General features: G+C 38.6%; 1 protein-coding gene across 2 annotated transcripts in view; it reads left to right on the forward strand.

Annotated features, from left to right (window-relative positions):
- ZNF365 (zinc finger protein 365) overlaps window positions 1–22,700 on the forward strand; it is a 101,380-nt gene that overhangs the window by 15,615 nt on the left and 63,065 nt on the right. The window contains exons 4-5 of one of the 2 annotated variants that reach the window (XM_017542323.2): window positions 9,618–9,655; window positions 10,404–13,304. The exons of the other annotated variant lie outside the window; for it this stretch is intronic. Of the exons in view, the coding sequence (XP_017397812.1) occupies window positions 9,618–9,655; window positions 10,404–10,665 (300 nt within the window). The 3' untranslated portion in view covers window positions 10,666–13,304. Of the gene's footprint in view, window positions 1–9,617; window positions 9,656–10,403; window positions 13,305–22,700 lie in introns of those variants that run through there. 2 annotated transcript variants of the gene reach the window in all.

Below are 22,700 nucleotides of genomic sequence, written 5' to 3' on the forward strand. Positions count from 1 at the left end.
CCGTGGAGTCCAGGACACCTGGAAATAAAGTAAAGGCTGCTTGTGCCATTTCCAGTCCGTCTTTGCCCTCCCACTCCACACCATGCTGAGTTGGTAAAAATCTATATATTTTTAAATTTGTAAAATAGCAGAGTTTGAAGTATCCAAAGAAATTGTTCCTTTCAGTTTTGATGTTCAAGTAGCTCAGAAGTTACTGTCGTGTTTTGGAGCTCTTCAAGAGAATCTTAGGAAATTCAGTAAAGTAAGATCAAACCACATTTACATTTTTTCCTTAATAAGGGAGGCAAACACTGTTCAGCATTCTCTATAGGTTAAAATTCTTTACGTAGATTTTCAAAAAGACTGAAAGATTCGCAAGTGATAGTTCTGGGGTCGATTCCTGCATACAGTTTTGCATATACTTTCAGGATTTTAGGAAACACCTAGAGCCCAGTTGAGATCCCCGGATGTGAATAAAGATTCAGGTTCTCATAAGTGGCTTGATCAGGATTCCCTTGGTCTCTTTGGAGGGCAGAGGGAGGTACAAATAACTGTACTCTAGGTGGGGAGGCAGGTCATCATATTTGCCTTCTCTACAGTTTCCTTGGTGGTATAAACAACAAAGCCAAAGAAAGATTTTGGGTACCCCAAAGTGGTTTATTTATAACATTTTCATTACTTATTGAACTTTGTTTATGCTTACTTCCATCCTAGAAGATATTATAATGATTTTTTTTTTTTTACTGCTTCCATCCCTGCAGCAAATGGTCTCTAGTATAAGGAAAAGAAAAATAAGAAACATTTATGCTGATCAAAAGATTAGAAGGGTTGCTATTGGTTGATTTAAAAGTTTACTTAGGGCTTTCTGGAAGCCAACGTGAAAAGCCAACATGATTAAATAATAGAACTATTTGTCCAGAAGAAGGAATGAAATGAAAGGCAGGCGGATAAAAGAAGGAAGAAGGGAGAGGAAGGGAGGAAGGACGGAAAGAAATGAAGGAGGTCCTGCATGGTGCTTGCTGTAATCATGTACACTTGGCCTTAGCGCAGCTCAGTGATAGAAGCCCTGGAACTTTCAAAACAAAAAAAAGACTGGAAGGAAGTTTGCTACATCTGTGAGGTTTTAGGTACTATATTCAAAGCAGGCTCATCCACGAAACATATGTATTATTTTCTGGGTGGGTGTCTGTGGTCTTCTACATGAAATACTTCTAAGGGGGAAGTCACACCCCACCTTGATTTCTCTCTGTCTCCTCCTTGGGAAACCATGAGAGTGTCTAGTCCTGACTAGCTGTGGCTGGAGGGACTATCTGAGCCTCTTTCTGCTGTCTTCTTTCATCCTGTGCTCTCAAAAGGGTTGGGGCATGAGGTTATGGTACCAAGATGTGAGGTGAAAAAGCCTGAAAATGCCTGGCTTCCAGTTTGTTCTTAAGCTGCTTCTGACTGGGTAAGTTAGTGGGTCTTCCTCGGCCTATAATTCTTCTGTAAAATGGAGGGGTTGGATTCAGTGCTTTCTAAGTTGTTTTGGCCTCTTAACTTATCTGAGCATTACCTCACTCTGATGGCTAGGAATTCTAAAATTAAAATGTAACATTGACGTTTTCATATTTAGAATTGTAAGTCATCCAGAGCTAACTCCTATGAAATTCTCCTATACTCAGCCAAGAGGAATCTCAGAGAAAACAATGGAAGGCAAGCAGGAAGAAAGGAAGCCCATTCATTCTCCTTTAACATTGTGTTTGCCCACCTCTTTTGCTTAGTTTATTTTTTTGGCATGAAAGTTGAACATTTTTAAAGAGATGTAGCCAGTCATTATTTCACATCGTGCCAAATAATGTAATCAAAAGTTGGGTAGCATTTTGGATCTTCTAATCAGATATGTACATGCAAGATTATATCCAGTCATGTTGCTTTACAATGTGACACATTCTGAGAAATGTGTGGTTGGGCAATTTTGTCATTGTGTGAACATCATAGACCTTATTTACACAAACCTACATGGTGTAGCCTGCTACATGCCTAGGCTATATGGTATGGCCTGTCATTCCCTGGCAATAAACCTGTACAGCATGTTACTGTACTGAGTACTGTAGGTGATTGGAACACAATGACAAGTATTTATGTATCTAAACATAGAGAAGGTGCAGTAAAAATAGGACATAAAAGGTAAGAAATGGTATAGCTGTATAGGGCATTTACCATGAATGGAGCTTGCAGGATTGGAATTTGCTCTGGGTGAGTCAGCAAGTGTCTGGTACATGAACGTGAGGGCCTAGGACATTACTGTACACTACTGTAGACTTTATGAACGCTGCACACTTAGACTACACTAAATTTGTGTAAAACTTTTCTTTCAACAATAAATTAACCTTAGCTTACTATAACTTTTTTATCTTATAGACTTTTAAATTATTTTTTAACTTTTTGACTCTTTAGTAATAACAGCTTAAAACACAAGCATTATGTAGAATTTTTTTTTAACTTTTAATTTTTGATTTCCATTGGTTTTGGGGGAACAGGTGGTATTTAGTTATATGAATAAGTTCTTTAGTGATGATTTCTGAGGTTTGGGTGCACCCATCACCCAAGCAGTGTACACTGTACCCAATTTGTAGTCTTTTATCCTTCACGCCCCTCCCACCCTTTCCTCCTCCACTCGCTGAGACCTCAAAGTCCATTGTATCGTTCTTATGCCTTTGCATTCTCATCGCTTAGCTCCCACTTACAAATGAGAACATACGATGTTTGGTTTTCCATTCCTGAGTTGCTTTACCTAGAATAATGGTCTCCAATTCCATTCAGGTTGCTGAGAATGCCATTATTTATTTCCTTTTTATGGCTGAGTGGTATTCCACGGTATATAAAAACCACAATTTCTTTATCCACTCATTGATTAATGGGCTTGGACATTTGGGCTGCTTCAGTATTTTTGCAATTTCAAATTGTGCTGCTGTAAACATGTGTGAAATTATCTTTTTTGTATAATGACTTCTTTTCTTCTGGTTAAATACCCAGTAGTGGGATTGCTGGATCAAATGGTAGTTTTATTTTTAGTTCTTTAAGAAATCTCCACACTGTTTTCCATAGTGCTTGTACTAGTTTACAATTCCACCAGCCATATGAAAGTGTTCTCATTTTGCCACATCCCTGCCAACTTATATTTTAAAAAATTTATTTAATTATGGCCATTCTTGCAGGATTAAGGTGGTATCACATTGTGGTTTTGATTTGCATTTCCCTGATCATTAGTGGTGTTGAGCATTTTTTCATATGTTTGTTGGCCATTTGTATGTTTCCTTTTGGGAATTGTCTATTCATGCCCTTAGTCTGCTTCTGATGGGATTGTTTTATTCTTGCTAGTTTGTTTGAGTTCCTTGTAGATTCTGGATATTAGTCCTTTGTTGGATGTATAGATTGCAAAGGTTTTCTCCCACTCCGTGGGTTGTCTGCATACTCTGCTGATTGCTTCTTTTGCTGTGTGGAAGATTTATTAGTTTAATTAAGTCCCATCTATTTCTCTTTGTTTTTGTTGCATTTGCTCTGTGGTTCTTAGTCATAAAATCTTTGCCTAGGCCAGTGTCTACAAGGGTTTTTCCAATTTTATCTTCTAGAATTTTTATGGTTTCAGGTCTTAGATTTAAGACCTTGATCCATCTTGAGTTAATTTTTGTATAGGGTGAGAGATGATTATCCAGTTTCATTCGTCTTCATATGGTTTGCCAATTATGCCAGCACCATTTGTTAAAAAAGGGTGGCCTTTCCCCACTTTATGTTTCCATTTGCCTTGTCAAAGATCAGTTAGCTGTAAGTATTTGGCTTTATTTCTGGGTTATCTATTCTGTTCCACTGGTCTATGTGCCTATTTTTATACCAGAGAAGTACAACAATATTTTTCTTATGTCCTTTATTCAAATAAGCTTTTTTTTTCTGTTTTTATAATTTAAAATTTTTCCACTTTTAAGCTTTTTTTGTTAAAATCTAAGACACAAATACACACATAGCCAGGATTATCAATATCTCTGTTCACACCTTGTCCCACTGGAAGGTCCTCAGAGGCTATAACATGTATTGAGCTCTCATCTTCTATGGTCACAATGCCTTCTTTTGGAATACTTTCTGAAGGACCTGCCTGAGGCTGTTTTCCAGATAACATTTTATTTTTATAGAACAGGTACACTCTAAAATAAAAAGATAAAAAGTATAGTGTAGTAAGTACACAAACCAGTAGCATAGTCATTTATTGTCATTATCAAGTATTATTCTCTGTATGTAATTGTATGTGCTATACTTCTATGTGACTGACAACACAGTAGTTTCATTTATACCAGCATCACCACAAATGTGTGATTCATTGTGCTACGACCTTATAACAGCTATGGTGTCACTCGGTGATAGGAATTTTTCAGCTTTATTATAATCTTATGGTACCACTCTCGTATATGCAGTCTGTCATTGACCGAAACATTGTTTTATAGTACATGACTGTGCATATGTATGCACCACACACAAATGTACATGTATATGCATGCATATACACACATAAATACATGCACAAAAATGTATACATATATGCATATACAAATGGTGGGAAATTAATAAATATTTATGTTTGTACCTTCTGTATTACAAATACGATATGATCTGCCTTCACAGACTTGCTCTACTGAAGGAAAAATTGACTAATTCAAATAAAATAAAGTGCAGTTAGAATATAGCAAGAAATTTAGAGATGAGAGCTCTAATTTAGAGATGTGTGAGCGGGGCATGATCAGGCTGTGGTGAGGGAACTGTTTGAGGGTTAAAGGGAGGATACGTTGTCCTAGGAAGACCAAGAATGAGGTATGTGATTTCTGAAAGCATTAGGCAGATGTGGCTTCCCCTTGTTTCCATGTTTAGTGCTCTAAACTCTGCTTTGGACAATAGCCGCATTATGAGACAGTCTGCGGACACTGTAGGCCATTTTTTCTTATAACAGTCTGTTTCATTGTCATACAGGTTGAGTATACCTTATCTGAAGTACTTGGGACCAGAAATGTTTCAGATTTCACATTTTTTAAGATTTTGGAATACTTGCATTCGGCTTACTGGTTCAGCATTCCTAATCCAAAATCAGAAATTCGAAATGCTCCAATGTGAGTATTTCCTTGGAGGGTTATGTTGGCCTTCAAAAAGTTTCAGATTTTGGAGCTTTTGGATTTTGGATGTTTGCATTAGGGATATTCAACCTGTGGTAGTTAGCACTATGTGAAATTATATTCATTTGCTTATTCAGTAATTGTGTCCCCCTCCTCACTGGGAGCAGTTTCCTTAGTACCAATAAGTTCTGTACCCCGAAAATATTTGTTAAATGAATTACTGCTAGTCCTGACTTAGCAACTTGCAGGACATAAATGCAACACTTAAAATAAGATTAACCAAGCTGTTCTGTGACCTTCCATTTGATCAGTTGTGTGAGTGATTTTGACAGATGGGATAGTAGGTCACTTTGTGTCTAATTCAACAGCATTTTTCAGAGCATAAAGGTAAAATATCTGCATAAGCATATTATATTTTTAGAAATCAGCCAGGTGAACAAGAACATAAATGCTCAAGGGAATTGAGGGAAAAAGATACAGATGCCAAAACATTATTTCAGCAAAGGCACTAAGTGTGAGGGGAAGAAAATTTTTCCATAGCACAGAAGATTCTTAATGCTATAAGTCACCTTAGAAAGAAGCAACTTACATATTAATCTAGGAATTTCACTGCTCTCTAGAGGAGGTAATGAGAAAAAGAGGGAAGAGAAGACAGGGAGGGAATCGACACTGTTTTTGCAGTACAGCCTTAGCGGAGAGAGTGAGAGCCGGGCTGGGGACGGTATTCCTCATTTTCTGAAGGAGGGAGCTCAGGTGTGCAAGCAAGAAGGGGAGAGTGGGGAGTAGAGTTAAAATCTTCTGCCTATTCTGCAGTGCACTGGGATGAGAAGCTGTCCTTGTAGGGCTGAGGCTTCAGAAGCCTGGGTTTCTGGGCTCTCTATACCTTTACTAAGCTGGGTCAAAGATATTATTCAAAATTTTCATTGTTAAAAGCATCTGACTTATTCTTTGTCTCTACAGCCACAGATATCCTGGGAGGCCAGATTTGGTACTGGAAGATATTAAAGACATGACTTCTTATTTTATAGGTGAATGTATATTACAAGCTAAGCATCCCTAATCCAAAAATCTGACATTCCTTATTTATTTATTTTTTTTTTGAGGTGGAGTTTTGCTCTTGTTGCCCAGGTTGGAGTGCAATGGCACGATCTTGGCTCACTGCAACCTCCACCTCCCGGGTTCCAGTGATTCTCCTGCCTCAGCCTCCCAAGTAGCTGGGATTACAGGTACCTGCCACCATGTCTGGCTCATTTTTTGGTATTTTTAGTAGCGATGGAGTTTTGCCATATTGGCCAGGCTGATCTCAAACTCCTGACCTCAGGTGATCTGCCCACTTCAGCCTCCCTAAGTGCTTGGATTACAGGTGTGAGACACCACACCTGACCAAATCTGACATTCTAAATGCTCCAAAATCCAAAACTTTTTGAGTGTTCCAGGGTCATGCTCAAAGGAAATGCTCATTGGAGCATTTTGGTTTTCATATATCTGGATTAGGGTTGTTGAACTGGCAAACATTCTGAAATTCTAAATCTGAAGCACTTCTGGTCCTAAGCATTTTGGATAAGAATTAGACAAACCTATAGTTAGGTTGGTTTTGGTACAAAGCTATTTATATTTTTCCAACCTGGGAACGTGATCAAAGGCTGTCCTGATCCTCATCTTAATATCCTCCTCTCCCTAATTAAAAGGAAGACGGAAGCATTGGACTAGGAGAAAATGGAAGTAGGTAGATGAACTAAGTGGGAAGATTTCCTATCTGAGGCCAAAGGGGCCAGGAGGAACAGTGGCCTTTTGTGTTCACAGGGACAGCAGAGGAAACTCTGTGGTGGCTGTGATGATAAGCCTAGGCCTCCACCCTAAACCTCATCATTTACAGGATCTTTGGAGAAATTCCAGTCCAGCCATTGATTCCACTTAATTTATTGTGTACATACTACATACTTCTTTGCTCTTTATTTATATGCACAAACATCCTTTTTAAAGAAGACAGTACAGAGTGAAGGCTTGCTAAGGCTTGGAGTCTGCTAACTTGGATCTGAAAGCCTACCCTAACACTGGTAAAGCACTGAGGCTTCAAATCAGTTACTTAACTCTGCCACCTTCGTTTCCATATCTGTAAAATTGGAATGATGATGCTTACCTCCGAGGGTGGCTGTGAGCATTAATCCTGCCTGTTATATGGTCAGTATTTGACCTGGTATGTGACATCTAGACATGCACAATTTGTAGTACCCTTATATATGTGAGCTTCATGACCCATCTTTACTCATCTTTATCACGCATTTCCCTCTCAATAAGACACAGTAAAGTCCTTTCATTTCTTGAGGTCCCAGCCGGGTCCATTAGTGACATTCATTGTCACTAAGGTTGTAGTTCTAAAAAGATTTTTGAAGTCAGAGATCACTTTGAACCTGTGATATCACTGTTGGCCTTTTTCTTAGGGACAGAAGCATACACACATACGTATTCATTTTCTCTCTCTCTCTCTCTCTCTCAGCTTTGCATGAAATTCCAAAGGGTAGTATGTATACATACGTATGCAACAAATCATTAAACTGCCACTTACATATATACAAACAATAAAGTGAACACATTTTGTTTTGTCCTAATAATGAAAAAAAAAATAAGGAGGAAAGATTTAAAGGAAGAAAAACTGTTTATTTTTACAGTTTAGACATTGACTAAAGTTCACTGAAGGAGCCCAGCTGAGAAATACTTATTGGTGATGGTGGGGTAGAGAGCAAGAAAGTTGATGCCAGTGCCTTCAGGGTCCTCAGAAGCTATCAGCCTGGCGTTTGCCGGAGCCATCTGTCCCACCTTCTTTGTATGTTGCATAATCTTTGGGACATCATGTGAGGATGGTGCCTTTTTCTGTTACAAATTCACTAATCTCAAGCCAAACACAGCCTACATGAGCAGGGTCAAAATATTGCTGAGTTCTGATTGTGTCAAAAGACAGAACACAAGAATTCCATCTTGCCTCCTCATGACATGAGCCTCATTTTGTTTCTTTTTTTTTTTTTTTCTTAAGGAGCCTCTTTTATTGCTTGCTCCAGACAGAATATGGGCAGTGATCCTGTTAGCCTGAGCTTGGGTTTCAGATTATTTTAGTAAAGCAGGGACACATGTCTTGTCCACACTGGCCCAAATACCAAGGTGGCCTTTTCTCCACATTTTAGTTGTGGTTTCTCTTCTGTCGGTCTGCCTGCTAATGTGATAACACTTATTCTAGTGAAAGCTACATGAGGAAGATCAGGATCAGGAGGATGAACATATACTGCATCTGCCTATAAACTGGATGGTGACATCTCTATCACAAAATGATAATTATCAATTTATTCTGCAGATGAGAATATTTCAAGCCCAACCACAAAAGTACATGCAGATGTTTTATTGAATGAATTATTAGGAGTGGGAAGTTATCTGGATGATAGACGGACTCAGGGAGAGTTGTGGGGTTGTTCTTCATGTTCTCTCATTTTAGAAATGATGTATTATAGGCAAGAAGCCTTTATGTCAATGTTCCCCTTAGTTGATACATTGTGATAATCTGGCTATAGCTATAGATTAGCTGCTAATACAGCTTGAATCAAGTCAAGAAATCATGGCATATCATTCCAGGTTTTTGAATTTTATATATTTATTTTATTTTTCTGTATGTATGTTTGTATTTTATTTCAGTAGTTTTTGGGGAACAGGTGGTGTTTGATTACATGAATAAATTCTGTAGTGGTGATTTCTGAGATTTTGGTCCATCCATCATGCGAGCAGTGTACACTATACCAATATGTGGTCTTTTATCCCTTACCCCACTCCTTGAAGAACTAAAAATAGAACTGCTGTTTGATCTAGCAGTCCCACTACTGGGTATCTACCCAGAGGAAAAGAAGTAAATTATATGAGAAAGACTCATGCACACACATGTTTATAGCAGCACAGTTTTCAACTACAAAAATATGGAACCAGCCTAAATGCCCATCAACCAATGAGTGGATAAAGAAAATGTGGTATACATACACCATGGAATACTACTCAGCCATAACATGGAATGAAATAATGGTCTTTACAGCAACTTGGATGGAGCTGGAGGACATTCTTCTAAGTGAAGTAACTCAGGAATGGAAAACCAAGTTCTCACTTAGAAGTGTGAGCTGAACTATGAGGATGCAAAGGCATTCCAGTATTTGAAAACCTATTTCTTCTAATGTTGCTCTATCAGGAGGCTCTTTTGAGTGTTTGAGATTTTTGAGATCTGCTGACATAGACTTCTTGGCAGTCTCAGAACAAATGCCCACAGAGGCTCCTGGAGTAAGCAAGCAAAGGCTGAGCATGAGACATTCTTATTCACCGATGCAGTGGATGGTGCTGCAGGTCACGCCCTCAGTAACAGTCACTGACTCCCTGAATGGGGATGCAGTTTTTATAGAAAATACAAGAAATATTTTAAAAACCAAACCCGGCCTTCAAATGCAGTAACATTTTTTCTTATTTGTTTTCCTTTAGCTTACAGACATCTCCTCAAATAGGAAACCCAAATGCCTGTATGTATGTCTTTTTATACTTGGACCATTTGATAATGTTTGTATTATATGTTTTCCTATTGCATTTTATGTGAGATCATGTCTATTTTATATGATATCTATACTACAAATGGATTTGAAAGGCTTAAGCGAAAACTGACCTGCATGTGTGCCTAACTTTGTGAAAAGTTGATGTGACTTTTCAGTATGTTACTAGTCTATTGGTATATGCCAGTATGATGGTACTGGAGGAGTATTTTTAGAGTATTATATAGTGTAACTTTTTCTTATTGAGGTTTAGGGTGTTCATAACAACTCTATAGTAGTATTAATGTCGTTCATGTATTACATTGTTTATGTAAATTCATACTGGGAGTCATATGCTTTACAACATCTATGCAGTGAATTTGTCTGAGTCCTCTAGTCATCACTTAAAGAGTCAAGAGACAAGGGTTCTGGTCCCGTCTTCTCCATAGACCAACTATATGTATTATTCTGGGTAGTCATTGACGTTTTCTGGGCCTCAGTCTTATCACTGTAAATAGGACTAGTAATATCTCCCTGGGAATGTAGTACCATGTGATCATTTCATGGGAGCCACAGGAATTTTTGGAAGAAAAATACCCATATATATGATTTGTCTTTGGGGAAGCATTATCACCACTGTAGCATATAGGAGAGATTGTGCCATGAGTAGTTATTCTTTTAAGATTTTAAAGAAATCTTTATTTCTGCTCACTTCTTCTCCACTCCCCCCAACCATCTGTAGAAGCCGAGGGCACCCGCATTCCGTGTGTAACCACCCTGATCTCAAGGCCCATTTTCATCCAAAGGGAAGGAACTACCTGAAAAAGGCCAAGGATGACAGAGCCAGCATGCAGCCTGCCAAGGCCATTCACGAACAGGCTGAGTCCTCAAGAGACCTCTGCAGACCTCCAAAGAAAGGGGAGCTCCTGGGGTTTGGCCGCAAAGGCAACATCAGGCCCAAAATGGCTAAAAAAAAGCCAACAGCCATTGTGAACATCATCTAAAAGGGTGGGTGTTGCTGGACCAATTATCGCTGGGCTTTGGGAAATGTTCTTCCAGGGGCCAGCAGTAATGTCTTTCTGGAAACATTCCATAGTAAGACACATTGGAAGAGCCAAGGGCATAACACAGGCAAGCACCTCGATTAACCAGAGCTTAGCAAATGGGAATCTTAGTGAACCAGAATTGTATGATGACCCCCTTTTAGAAGCTTGCAAATTACAGACATAATAAAAACATTAAATCAGTCTTAAAGCCCTAACCTCTAAAGTAACTGATCCAGTCTCCAGCAATCTTGGCCTCTGGGCTTCTATGCAGTGGCCATTAATTTTCAGGCCCAAGGCCACATGGTATGTCAGGCCTAGGGGGAAAAGTCATCTGTGCCCACTGCTCTCCAAAGTGTGAGGCAAGGAATGGGAGTGTAAAGTTCTGTTCATAGCAGTAAAATGAAGATAGTTGTGTTTGAGTATAACCTTCCCCTCAGTTAATTTGAAAGCCTCCAAAATAAGGATTCCCATTCCCTGAGTATTCTGGTTAATCAAGATTTCAATTTCTGGGTTGCTCCAGGGACTCATTCAGTCAGACTTCAGTTCTCATTTCGACAGAGTGTCTTTCTGTTTGTTTGATTGAGGTTTTTTGGTGGCCTAGATGCGTGTTTATTCAGATTTTGGTACCTCTGCCGTCTTCTTTGGCTGAGTATTCTGCACCTGCAGACCACGCTGCCAGCCTCTATCTTAATAGCTGCTTCTGTGGATATGGCTGGGGAGCCCAGTAAAAACCTCTTTTGATCTGCTCCCAGTGTGGGCTCGGTGTCTAGGTGGTTGGAATGACAGTGGACTGCATGCTCGGTGCATCGTGACCATCCTGGAAGCACTGCAGGTGTCGCCAAGCCCTTTCCTAAGATCTGCTTCCCAGACAGTGTCAGTGGCCCTCTCTCTGTCTATTGTGGGCATGACTTTCTCTTCGCTGGCTTAACTTTTCCACTGAGTGGTTCACTTGGCCTCCTGCTGCTTCTGTGCCCTGTTAAGGCTTCAGGTATCTTTCAACCAAGTATCTGAAATGTTCACTGTATGTTGCATTCTAAAGTAATTTCTGAAATAAACAATGCATGTAGGAGCCAGAATCTGACACTGTCTTCCCCTCCTTCCCTCCCAAAAATGGCTTTTTTTTTTCCCACAAAGAGCTATCTGTTAAAAGTTTCCTGCTGTATGATTTTCTTCAAGAATGAATTTCCATGTTATTTTTTCCTTAAATTTAGCAATATCATCAGGTTTCATGCAGAGTTTACAAGTGCTGACATTCTTCTGAAAACAGGAATAATTTTGTCCACAAATATATACATATATACATATATATAAAACACATACAAAATATGTATGTTAAGTATATTAATAATTTATTTTTAAATACCCATGGAGAAAGTGTGTGTTTGTGGTGGGTGGTTTTTAAACTAGATATGTTTGTTCATGTAAACTGAATTATCTTATTTAAAAAAAAACTGTTACCTAATTAACATTGGCAGAATTATGATTGTTATTGCAATAAGCATCAAATTAGCAGTGCATTAAAAATAGGTAATAAAGCAGTTACTTAAAATGCCAGTAACTTATTATACAAACATTTTGAACCTACTATAGTGAAAATGTTCATTTTTGAATCTTCACTTTGACTTTTGGCTTATGGGGGTGGATCATTCATGTGATATATAGGCAGCTATCAAGTGGTGAGAAACATTGCTGTGAATATCACTGTTTAGGCTAATATTGTAAAAATGGTAATGTTATAATTATTATTAATTTGGAGAATTAACTTCTTCTTCTAAAGTTATTTATTATTGATGCTTATACCATGATTGCACTTTAGCCTTTTGCATACTAAAAACATGACTTGTTAGTTCTATTGCATGATCTTTGTTCCGTAATGTGTGTGCAATGACAACTTGTTTCTGTTTTATTTAAAGTAACTGACATTTTGGATTTTCATCTAACATACCTAGAGGGCATGGCAACTCTCTTTGACAGTGGTACCCCATGATCTTCAGAAAGTACCATAATGTCATCCTACTCTATATTTCACAAGACAAATTATTTTGAGATTTGTTTATTATATTAAAATTTTTTTAAGTTTCCACTAAATTTTGACCGCCATATAAAAAAATGTGTTATGTGTGTTGTGCTTCCTTAGAGACATAAATTTAGTGTCAAAACATGGGAGATGGCTTACTCTGAAGCATATTCCACTTAACACACCATGGCCTGAGCTATGTGCCATGACCCGTTTGTGTCTTATTTTTAAATATTTTCTTTGTCCTCATGGGCGGTTGACCTTAGAGGTAAGGCAGTTGCTTTTTTGAAGAAATCACCAAAGTTTCTGGGAAACTATGTTCAAGGTTAAACTGGAGAATAGATTTAATTTTATTTGTTTTGTAGGGAAGAAATCTTCCTTTGAACTGTTTTTCTTGCTTTTTCCCTTTTTCTCAAACTAGGTTACAGATTGTTATCTGCAAGTCTCAAGTTGCTTAGACAGTTTTCCAGTATTCTGCAGGGCCAGTCAGTTGTACAGAAGTTGGAAAATTCTGTTCCCAGAATTAAAGAAGTTTTTAGATTATGAAATATTATGATAATAAAGCTATATTTCTGACTAATGTGTTGATATGTTTTGTCTAGTTGGAGTGATTTTGGGGAGCCAAGTATGTTGGTCCACTAACAGGAAACAAAATGGTCCTTCATGATTAAGCTGTTCATCATACATATAAATCACCAGGATCTTGTGTACCTATAGGTTTTCTTGAAAACTTAGCTAGATCATTTTTGTTCATCATAATGCCTATATCTTAAGTTATTTTTATGTATGTTCACACTGAGACAGCTTCATTAAAAGCCCATTTGGCACTTTTCCCCATCCTCCTCCACAACCATGAGTAATTTTCCTACACTGTATTTTTAAACTTGTCAGCTCTTAGCAATTCACAAACAGATTTCACAGTATATATCTCAGTCTATATATGCTATACATCCAAGACATGCAAAGCCCGGAGAGTGATCAGGATAAATAACAGAGAGAAGTATATGACTGGTGGAATTACTCAGCCATTGTTCTTTTAAGAACCATGCAATCAGGAAAATTTAGGGGACTCCATTTGTTTAGAAGTTGTGAGAATTATTCGGGAGATGACCTTAGTCTGCCCTTTTAGTTGACCCTTGAACAATGCAAGGGTTAAGGACACCGACTCCTACATAATTCACAATCCATGAGTAACTTTTGACTGTTCAAAAACTCAACTGCTAATAGCCTACTGTTGACCAGAAGCCATACTGATAACATAGTTAACACATGTTTTGTATGTTAAATGTATTATCTACCATATCCTTACAATCAAACTAGAGAAAAGAAAATGTTAGAAAGTCATAAGGAAGGGAAGATACAGTTATATTTATTAAGTGGAAGTGGATCATCATCAAGGTCTTCACCTCATTGTCTTCACATTGGATGGGCTGAAGAGGAAGAGGAGGAGGGGTTTGTCTTGCTGCCTTTGGTGGCAGAAGAAGAAATCGGGATAGAAGTGGACCCACACACCCGCACAGTTCAAACCTGTATCATTCAAGAGTCAACTGTAGTTATGTCAAGGTTAATGGGTTCACCAGGTCATAGTGTTTTTGAGAAATAGCTGTGACATTCCTGATTATCTCAGTTTATTAGAAAGCATAAATCCCAGTATCTTAATTCTGCTCAATCTGGATACTTCAGAAGTGAATTCCAGGACCGGCATGCCTGCACAATCCCAAACACAAGCCCTGGAGCAATTTCAAATGTTTAAATGATGGAGAGTTTTAGAAATTGAATTCCTTTTTGTAGAATTAAGTAAATGCTTTTGTTCCTTTTTTGTTGTTGTTGTTCATATTCTGGGTCAGAACACATCTGAAATTTTCACTTAAGAAAGGAATATTCAATCTGTAGCCCTATGTTAAATTTACTCTGGATTTTCAGCTAGTATTCCAGGATGGAAAAGAGTTTTTGCAGTAGAGGAACCTCGCATATGGGCAGGCTACATTCTCCTTCCTACCTGGTAATGGGCACACGGATACATTTTGCGTATGTGGAGGTAGATGCCTTGGATGGTACATGAGAACTTCTTTGGTATCAATGTCCTGTGAGAAGAGGAGACATGAGTGCTGCCCTTAAACATCTGAGGTGTTATCACATGGAAAAATACATATTTTGTGTGGCTGCAAAGGATATTACCAAAGTCAGTGAGAGAAAGTTTTGCAGAAGCAGATGTCAAATCACTCAATGAAAAATGTTTAAGTGCAACAGAATAGGTCACCTAGTTAAAAAGCGACTCTCCTGTCTCTGAGCTACTCTTCCCTTTATGTTAGATTGGGATTCTACATTGGGTTGGGAATTGGGCTGGGTCCTCCCAAAAATACTTGTAGCCTTGTGATTCTACTGTTATATACATATATATATATATATATATATATATATATATACTGATGCTACATTAATGTAAATGTTGGCCACATGAAACTTAGTGTCGACATGGTAACTTGATTTTGGAGATTTTATTTCACTGACTTGGGCTTTGCAAAGTTTGTAAACTTTGTAAAGATACAAAGATAACACACACCCATATTCTTACAGAATCCTTTTGAAGCAAGTAGGGCTGAGGAGGTACAATTTTCTACTCTTAGCAGGTGGAGAAACAGCAGTTGGGGAAATGGGAGATGTACATCTGGTACTATTACCTCAGCACGATGTACTTCTTGGAACAGAAGCATCTCACCTCCCCAAATATGATTTCAGTGTTTAAAGAGAAGGTACATTTTTTGTTACAACATGGCTCCTGAATGCAAGCCAGGAACCTCATCTGGTGTTCAGTTAACTCAACAGCAGTTCTTTCCAGCACTGGGAGAGAAACTGGCAGCGTTGGACTTAGTGAGAGATGGTATGTGTCATGTCAGGCTCCAGCATCGTGCCTTCTTCAGGCATTTTCCAGGTAGTTTTGATTATCCTTTGACTTTTGCCTTTCTTATGAATATACTTAAGAAGGTGACATCATCACATTTTGCAATGAAGGTGGGGCTTATGATGGCTTGAAAGGGTTTCCAGGGCCCAGGAGTGCCTTTGTGACAGAGCTGGAGTGAGAAGAAATTACCCTTCTACATCTCAGCCAATGCTTCTTCGCCATGTTCTGCTTCCTCATTGACAAAAGTCCAGAAAAGGGTCCTAAACACATTTGTTGATTACATAAAAGTTCTCAATATCCTAGAATTCTGTTTAACATTTATGATCAGTTATTGCACCTATGCAAGCCACTGTGGGGGATATTGCCACTCTGTAAGCTCTAGACCTCTGCCACCCCTTACAGCTGAGCCACTCCAACTTGCCAAGGAATCTCAAAGTCCCAGATTGAAGTCTGTTAGACTTCATGCATATGTTTGTGGACATTTCACATTGGTCGTTTGCTGACTGACAAGTGGCATTGTTTCACTTCGGTTGAGTATATATATTATAGAGAAACAAAAAGATGGTTTTATATCTCAACCTCTCCTCTTTCCAAGCCCTAATTCTTTGTTCGAGGAGGGGATTCCACATCCCCATTATCAGGAATGTACTTTATTTTTATCCTTAACTGTGTCTGTAGCTTGACATTATAGCTAACACTTCTCACGTAGTCCTAAACACAGAGGTCTGGTAGAGGGAACCAAGATTCTTAAAGGGTGAGGGATCCCTGAGGAACTTCGAGTCACTAAGTTACTCAGGGATAAGGGCAAGTGGAGTGGACACACAGTTAGCTATTGGGATGAAGGGTGGAGCTTTGAATTTGCCCTGCATTCCCTGGCTCTGGCCCGCCTCTCCACTCTGGCCAGCACCAGACCTCTTGCTCCTTTCCAGCCACTACCTTCCTTTCAGAGCCTTGCAGATACCCTGCTCTCTCCAGGCACTGCTTCCCTGACGTGTTGTCTTCTGCCTGGAATGGCCTTCTCTTTCTTCTTCACGTAGTTAATTTCTGTTCAGCCTTCAGAATTCAGATCAATTGTCCCTTCCCCAAGGCAGCTTCATAACTCTCAGAATACCACGTACCTGTTCCTTGTAGGACTGATTCCAGGTGCCCCTTTATGTTTAATGGTGTGATGACTTGACTCATATCTGCCTTCCCACTGTTCTATCGTTTCCATAACAAGGGGCTAAGTCTGTACCTTTCATCCCTAGTGTGTCCCCAGTGCCAGATGCAGGACTCAGCATAGAGTGGGTCCTCAACAAGGTATTTGTGGAGTAAGGGAGCATCACTGGTCTCAGATATGCTAAAAAACAAAAGTACAGTGAGAAAATGGACTTTCTTTCAGCTGAGGAAGATCAAAGAGGAAATAGTGTTTGCAGAATGAACAGGTTTGGAATTAGCAAAACAGAGCAGAGCATTTTAGGCAGTCTGAGCGTGGTCAAGGAGGTAGACAGCACAGGACAAGTAAGCCCTGGGAAGTAACATAATTTTTCCTTGTGTATTCATTTCTTGGCCAGTCTGTCTCCCTGTTTTGAGGATAAGACCCTTGCCCCTGAGGTCTGCATCTATCATGTAGTGTTGTATCCCACTGTGAGAGAGCTGTACCTGTCCTCATGCTCCAGCAGCTAACACTGGGACTGCCACTGTGTAGGGATTCAGGAGACCCAGTGAGACAGCATCATTCCTGGAACTTGGGCAGGGGCTCAGCTTGCCAGAGGGACAAGTAGCTCCAGCTCTAGGAAGAGAAAAACTACAAAGGTAAGGAATCAGGCAGGGCATTGGAGCACTCTGCTTCTAAGGGTCCTTCCAGAAAGGAGTTCTCTATTCTGTCCCATCGGCTTGTGTGTCTGTTTTTGTACCAGTACCATGCTGTTTTCTTTACTGTAGCCTTGTAGTACAGTTTGAAGTTGGGTACCATGTTGACTCCAACTTTGTTCTTTTTGCTTAGGATTGTCTTGGCTATTTGGGCTCTTTTTTTGGTTTCATATGAATTTTAAAACTAATGAGAACAAAAAGATAATGAATCACATGAATTTTAAAACTAATGAGAACAAAGGGACAATGTACCAGAATCTCTGGGACACAGCTAAAGTAGTGTTAAGAGGGAAATTTATAGCACTAAATACCCACATCAAAAAGCTAGAAAGATCTCAAATTAACAACCTAACACCACAACTAAAAGAAATAGAGAACCAAGACCAAACAAACCACAAAGCTAGCAGAAGACAAGAGAAAAAGAAAACTTCAGGCCAGTATCCCTGATGAACATTAATGCAAAAATCCTCAATAAAATCCAGCAGCACATCAAAAAGCTTATCCACCACAATCAGGTTGGCTTCTTCCCTGGGATACAAGGTTTGTTCAATATATGCAAATCAATGAATGTAATTCATTACATAAGCAGAACTAAAGACAAACACCACATGATTATATCAATAGATCCAGAAAAGGCCTTCCATAAAATTCAACATTCCTTCATGTTAAAAACTCTCAATAAACTATGTATTGAAGGAATACACCTCAAAACAACAAGAGCCATTTATGCAAACCCACAGCCAACATCATACTGAATGGGCAAAAGCTGGAAGCATTCCCTTTGAAAACCAGCACAAGACAAGGATGTCCTTTCTCACCACTCCTGTTCAATAACTTAATGAAAGTTCTGGCCAGGGCAATCAAGCAAGAGAAAGAAGTAAAGTGTATTCAAATAGGGAGAGAGAAAGTCAAATTATCTATGTTTGCAGATGACATGATCTAGAAAATCCCATAATCTCAGCCAAAAGCTTCTTAACCTGATAAGCAACTTCAGCAAAGTCTCAGGATACAAAATCAATGTGCAAAAATTATTAACATTCCAATACACCAGCAACAGGCAAGCAGAGATTCAAATCATGAATGAACTTCCATTCACAATTACTCAAAAAGAACAACATACCTAGGAATACAGCTAACAGGGTTGTGAAGGACCTCTTCAAGGAGAACTATAAACCAGTGCTCAAGGAAATTAGAGAGGACACAAAGAAATGAAAAAACATTCCATGCTCATGGATAGGAAGAATCAATATCATGAAAATGGTCATACTAGCAAAGTAATTGATAGATTCAGTGCTATTCCCATTAAACTACCGTTGACCCCCATCTGATCTGAATGCTCTTCCTTAAACGAAGGCTGATGCTGGTCATAGCTGATGCTGGTCCTCTCAGGCATAGCATGGGCTTTGGCAGAGCAAGTTGGAAAGAGAGAAGCTTGGCTAACAGGCAACTCTCCTTCCTCAATTGGTAACAAAAACTCCTCTGAGATTACTGTATAGCAATGGTTGTCAAACCCTGGTGGGTATCACAGTTATCTCTGGAATTTGATAAAAATACAAAGGCATCTGATGTTTTCTATTAGCTCTATACCTAATTCTGATATACACCAAAGATGTAAACTACTACTCTATATAAGGCGGTATTTCCCAAAGTGTGTTCCATGGATCGCAGTTCCTCCGACTCATACTAGTTAAATAAATGAATTGTCAGGCTAAAGATATTTCCCTACTACTGCAGATGGCTCAGCATTATGACAATGCAAATCTACATTGTGAGTCTTTTAGAGGAGAAAAAAACAGTATACAAATGCTTCCTAAACTTATTTGACCATTGAACTGTTTCTTGTTCTAAGGAAATATGCAACATCTGCAAACACAGTACTGTTCAGAATATATCATAGAAACACTTCAAAAGTACAATCACTGAGCACCCCTCTGTCTCCTTAGGAAAACTTTTAACCCTCTGTCTTAAGGCAATTCTCAATTGTCAACCAGAGTGGTCAAATTTTAGGTGATTTGGGGTGTACCTAACACTTCGCTTTTAAAAGTCATCTGTAGACCAGCAGTATTCAGCATCACTTGGAAGTTTGTTGACATGAGGAATCCCAGGTCTCACCCTAGATCTATTGAATTGGAATCTGCATCTTAATAGGATTTTTGGATAATTCATTTGCATTCACTAAGAGAATCAGAGGTTTTTAACCGGAAATATGAGGAGGAGCCATCCAATATGCAAATACTGGCCCTCTCCTCATCATCCTCTGCCAAAACATCTGAATCGTTCCCGTAAACAATGTGAAACAGAAACATCCCTGTAGATAATACTGATAAACTCACTAGATCTTCCTTTCTTTGGTTCAGTTTTTCAAAGGCTGGGCTCCTGACTGAGAGAGTCACACATAGCAGTCCTCCTAGATTCAGGATTACTAGCAAGAAGCAAACTTTTCCTAAAACTTACAGCGTTTCTCAGCCAATAAATTATATATATTAGTGTACTGGATATGATAGAGAAAAAATGCTTTGTGAGTCAAATTAATTAGTGCAAAAATTGCTTAGGATTTTAATCATTGTTTTTAGGCTTCTTAGCACAAATGAACTATAAATGAAGCTCAGAATTATCCTATCTAGATTTTTTTTTTTTTTTTTTTTCTGAGACAGGATCTCTCTCTGTCACCCAGCTGGAATGCAGTGGGACAATCAGAGCTCACTGCAGCCTCAACCTCCTGGGCTCATGGGATCCTCCCACACCAGCCTCCCAAGTAGCTAGGACCACAGGCATACCACCACATCTGACTAATTTGTTGTGTGTGTGTGTGTTTTAATTTGTTTTAATTTTTACAGAGACATGGTCTCACTATGTTGCCCAGACTGATCTCAAACTCTTAGGCTCTAGAAATCTTCCCACTTTGGCCTCTCAGAGTGCTGGCAAGTGTGAGCCACTGTGCCTGAACATCTATCTAGAGCTTTATTCTTACAAGTTTTCAGTCCCATTTCTGAAATACTCTGCCAAGTGTACTACCCAGTGGATCACGAGGTAATGCATCTTCTTCTCTTTTTTGTTCATATGGCATTTCCCTAGTTTCTGACCTTTTGCTACACACCCGGATTCTTTTTCTTGTTTTGTATTTGGTTTTCAGCAGTTTTATTATGATATGCTTAAGTGTGATTTTATTGTATTCATGTTGCTTATGGTTGCTTCTAGAATCTGTGGCTATTATATTTTCAAATACGCCTTCTGCTTCATTCTTTCCTACCCTTTTGGGATACAGACTCTTTGTATGCTATGCCTTTTCACTGTGTTCCACATGTTTCTTGTGCTTTTTCTATATTTTCCATTCCTGTTCTCTCTGTGCTTTAGTTTGAATATTTTCTATTGACCATGCTTCCGGTTAGTTAATCCTGTGTTCTCCTGTGTCTAATCTCTGTTAAACTCACACTTTCAGATATTATATTTTTAAAATGTAAAATTTTCATCTGATTTGTATTTAGAGATTACAGTTCTCTGAGAAATTCCTTATTTTAAAAAATGCTTTCCTTATTTTCTTTAACATATTAATTACAGTAAAAGTCTTTGCTAATTCCAATATCTAGGTTACCTGTGACTCTATTTTTATTGCACGTTTTTTTTTTTTTCTCTTGGTTTTCAGTAACATAGACCTGACTCTCAGCATGTCTAGAATTTTTTTTAACCAAATGCTGATGACTGCAGGTAAGAATTATAGAGGCTCCAAATGACTTTTTCTTTCCCCACAGTGTGTTCACCCTTTCCACTACTGGGCAAATGAAATTAAGACTGATTATTTAAAGTAATTAAAGTTTGAACTGAGTTGAGGCTGATGTTTAGTTTTGGTAAGACTCAGTCTACCTCTGATTTGGTCCTGTTATTAAGAAGTTGTTTCTTCGGGTTTTCATCTGAATGCTTGGTATGTTCATTGGGCTCTCTCTCTGGCAGAATCTGATCTTGATCTCATTAGCATTATGAAATGGTAAAAAAAAAAAAAAAAAACCTCTGATTTTCAGGTTTTTGCCTTAGCTTGTAAGTCCTAAAATTTACTCTTATTTTTCTAGTATCGTAAGTACATGAAAAGCATGTTACTTTGTGTTTCATACGTTTTCTGTGTAACTTTTCGATCTCCTGCCCTTGCATCTGAAATTGGCAAAGGTCTTGAGGGGTTGTGTGTCTGAGGCTCTCATCTTCAATTCTCTACAGACCCTCAAGACCACTGAAATCTTTGCTGGTATTTATTTCTAACAGCTGCCTAGGAAAATCTTAAATTGTCAATTTCTTAAAATTTACAAATGCCCCTAGGAAAAAAGTGACTGCATATGACCAACTCACCTTTCTTAGGCTCTCTCCTGTTTAGAAAATTAGCCATTCTTGTCGTCTTTGGTTGAAGAGCTATCTGGTGTCTTTAAGAGTTAATCTATATTTTGTTCAGTATTTATAGTTTTCCTGAAGGAAGCATTGGTCAGCCACAAATTATTCCCTTCTACCCAGAACTGGATGTTCCCATCTTGCTTCTTGGATTGACACTTCAATCACATATTTTCCCTGTTTTGTTTTTTTTTTTAATTTTGATTTCACCTTCGCATTCTATTTCTTAGATTGCACCCAGCTCTGCGCTGTGCAAATGTCTTGATTCCTCCCTCAGCACAGGTCCTTACACAGGTCAAGTGTCTTAGGCTTCTACCTGGTCAGATAAAATATTACCAGAAAAATCAACTATGAAACTAAAACTCAGCATAAGCGGACATAGAGAAAGCCAAACGCAAGAAATAACTTGGTAAAACAGTGATTTGTACCCAAGTTAATGTTCTCCTAACAAAAGAAAGGGAAGTACTTTCTCTAGGTCATTACGCTCTGAAGAATGCTTTTCATATGAAATATTCCCGTGTTTTCCTAATACTGAATCACAAAACCAAATGTTTGATATCTTGAATGGATAGCCTATTATTTCGAATGTCTTGATGACAGAAAATGAGAAAAATAATTGGTGAATTAAAGATGTTTAAAAGGTCATGGATCTTTTGCAGGGCAAAATAAACTTTTTCTATTCATGTTGAATCTTGCTGGGGTCAGGAGAGTTGAGCAGACACACAATTGTAGAACACGAAGTTACAGGTTAAGTCTCCCTTTTCAAAAATGCTTGGGACTAGAAGTGTTTTGGATTTTGGATTTTTTTTTTTTTTTACATTTTGGAATATTTGCATTATACTTACTAGTTGG

This window comes from Cebus imitator, unplaced genomic scaffold (genome assembly GCF_001604975.1).
Source record: "Cebus imitator isolate Cc_AM_T3 unplaced genomic scaffold, Cebus_imitator-1.0 Scaffold142, whole genome shotgun sequence".
In the NCBI taxonomy this organism is placed as follows: Eukaryota; Metazoa; Chordata; class Mammalia; order Primates; family Cebidae; genus Cebus; species Cebus imitator.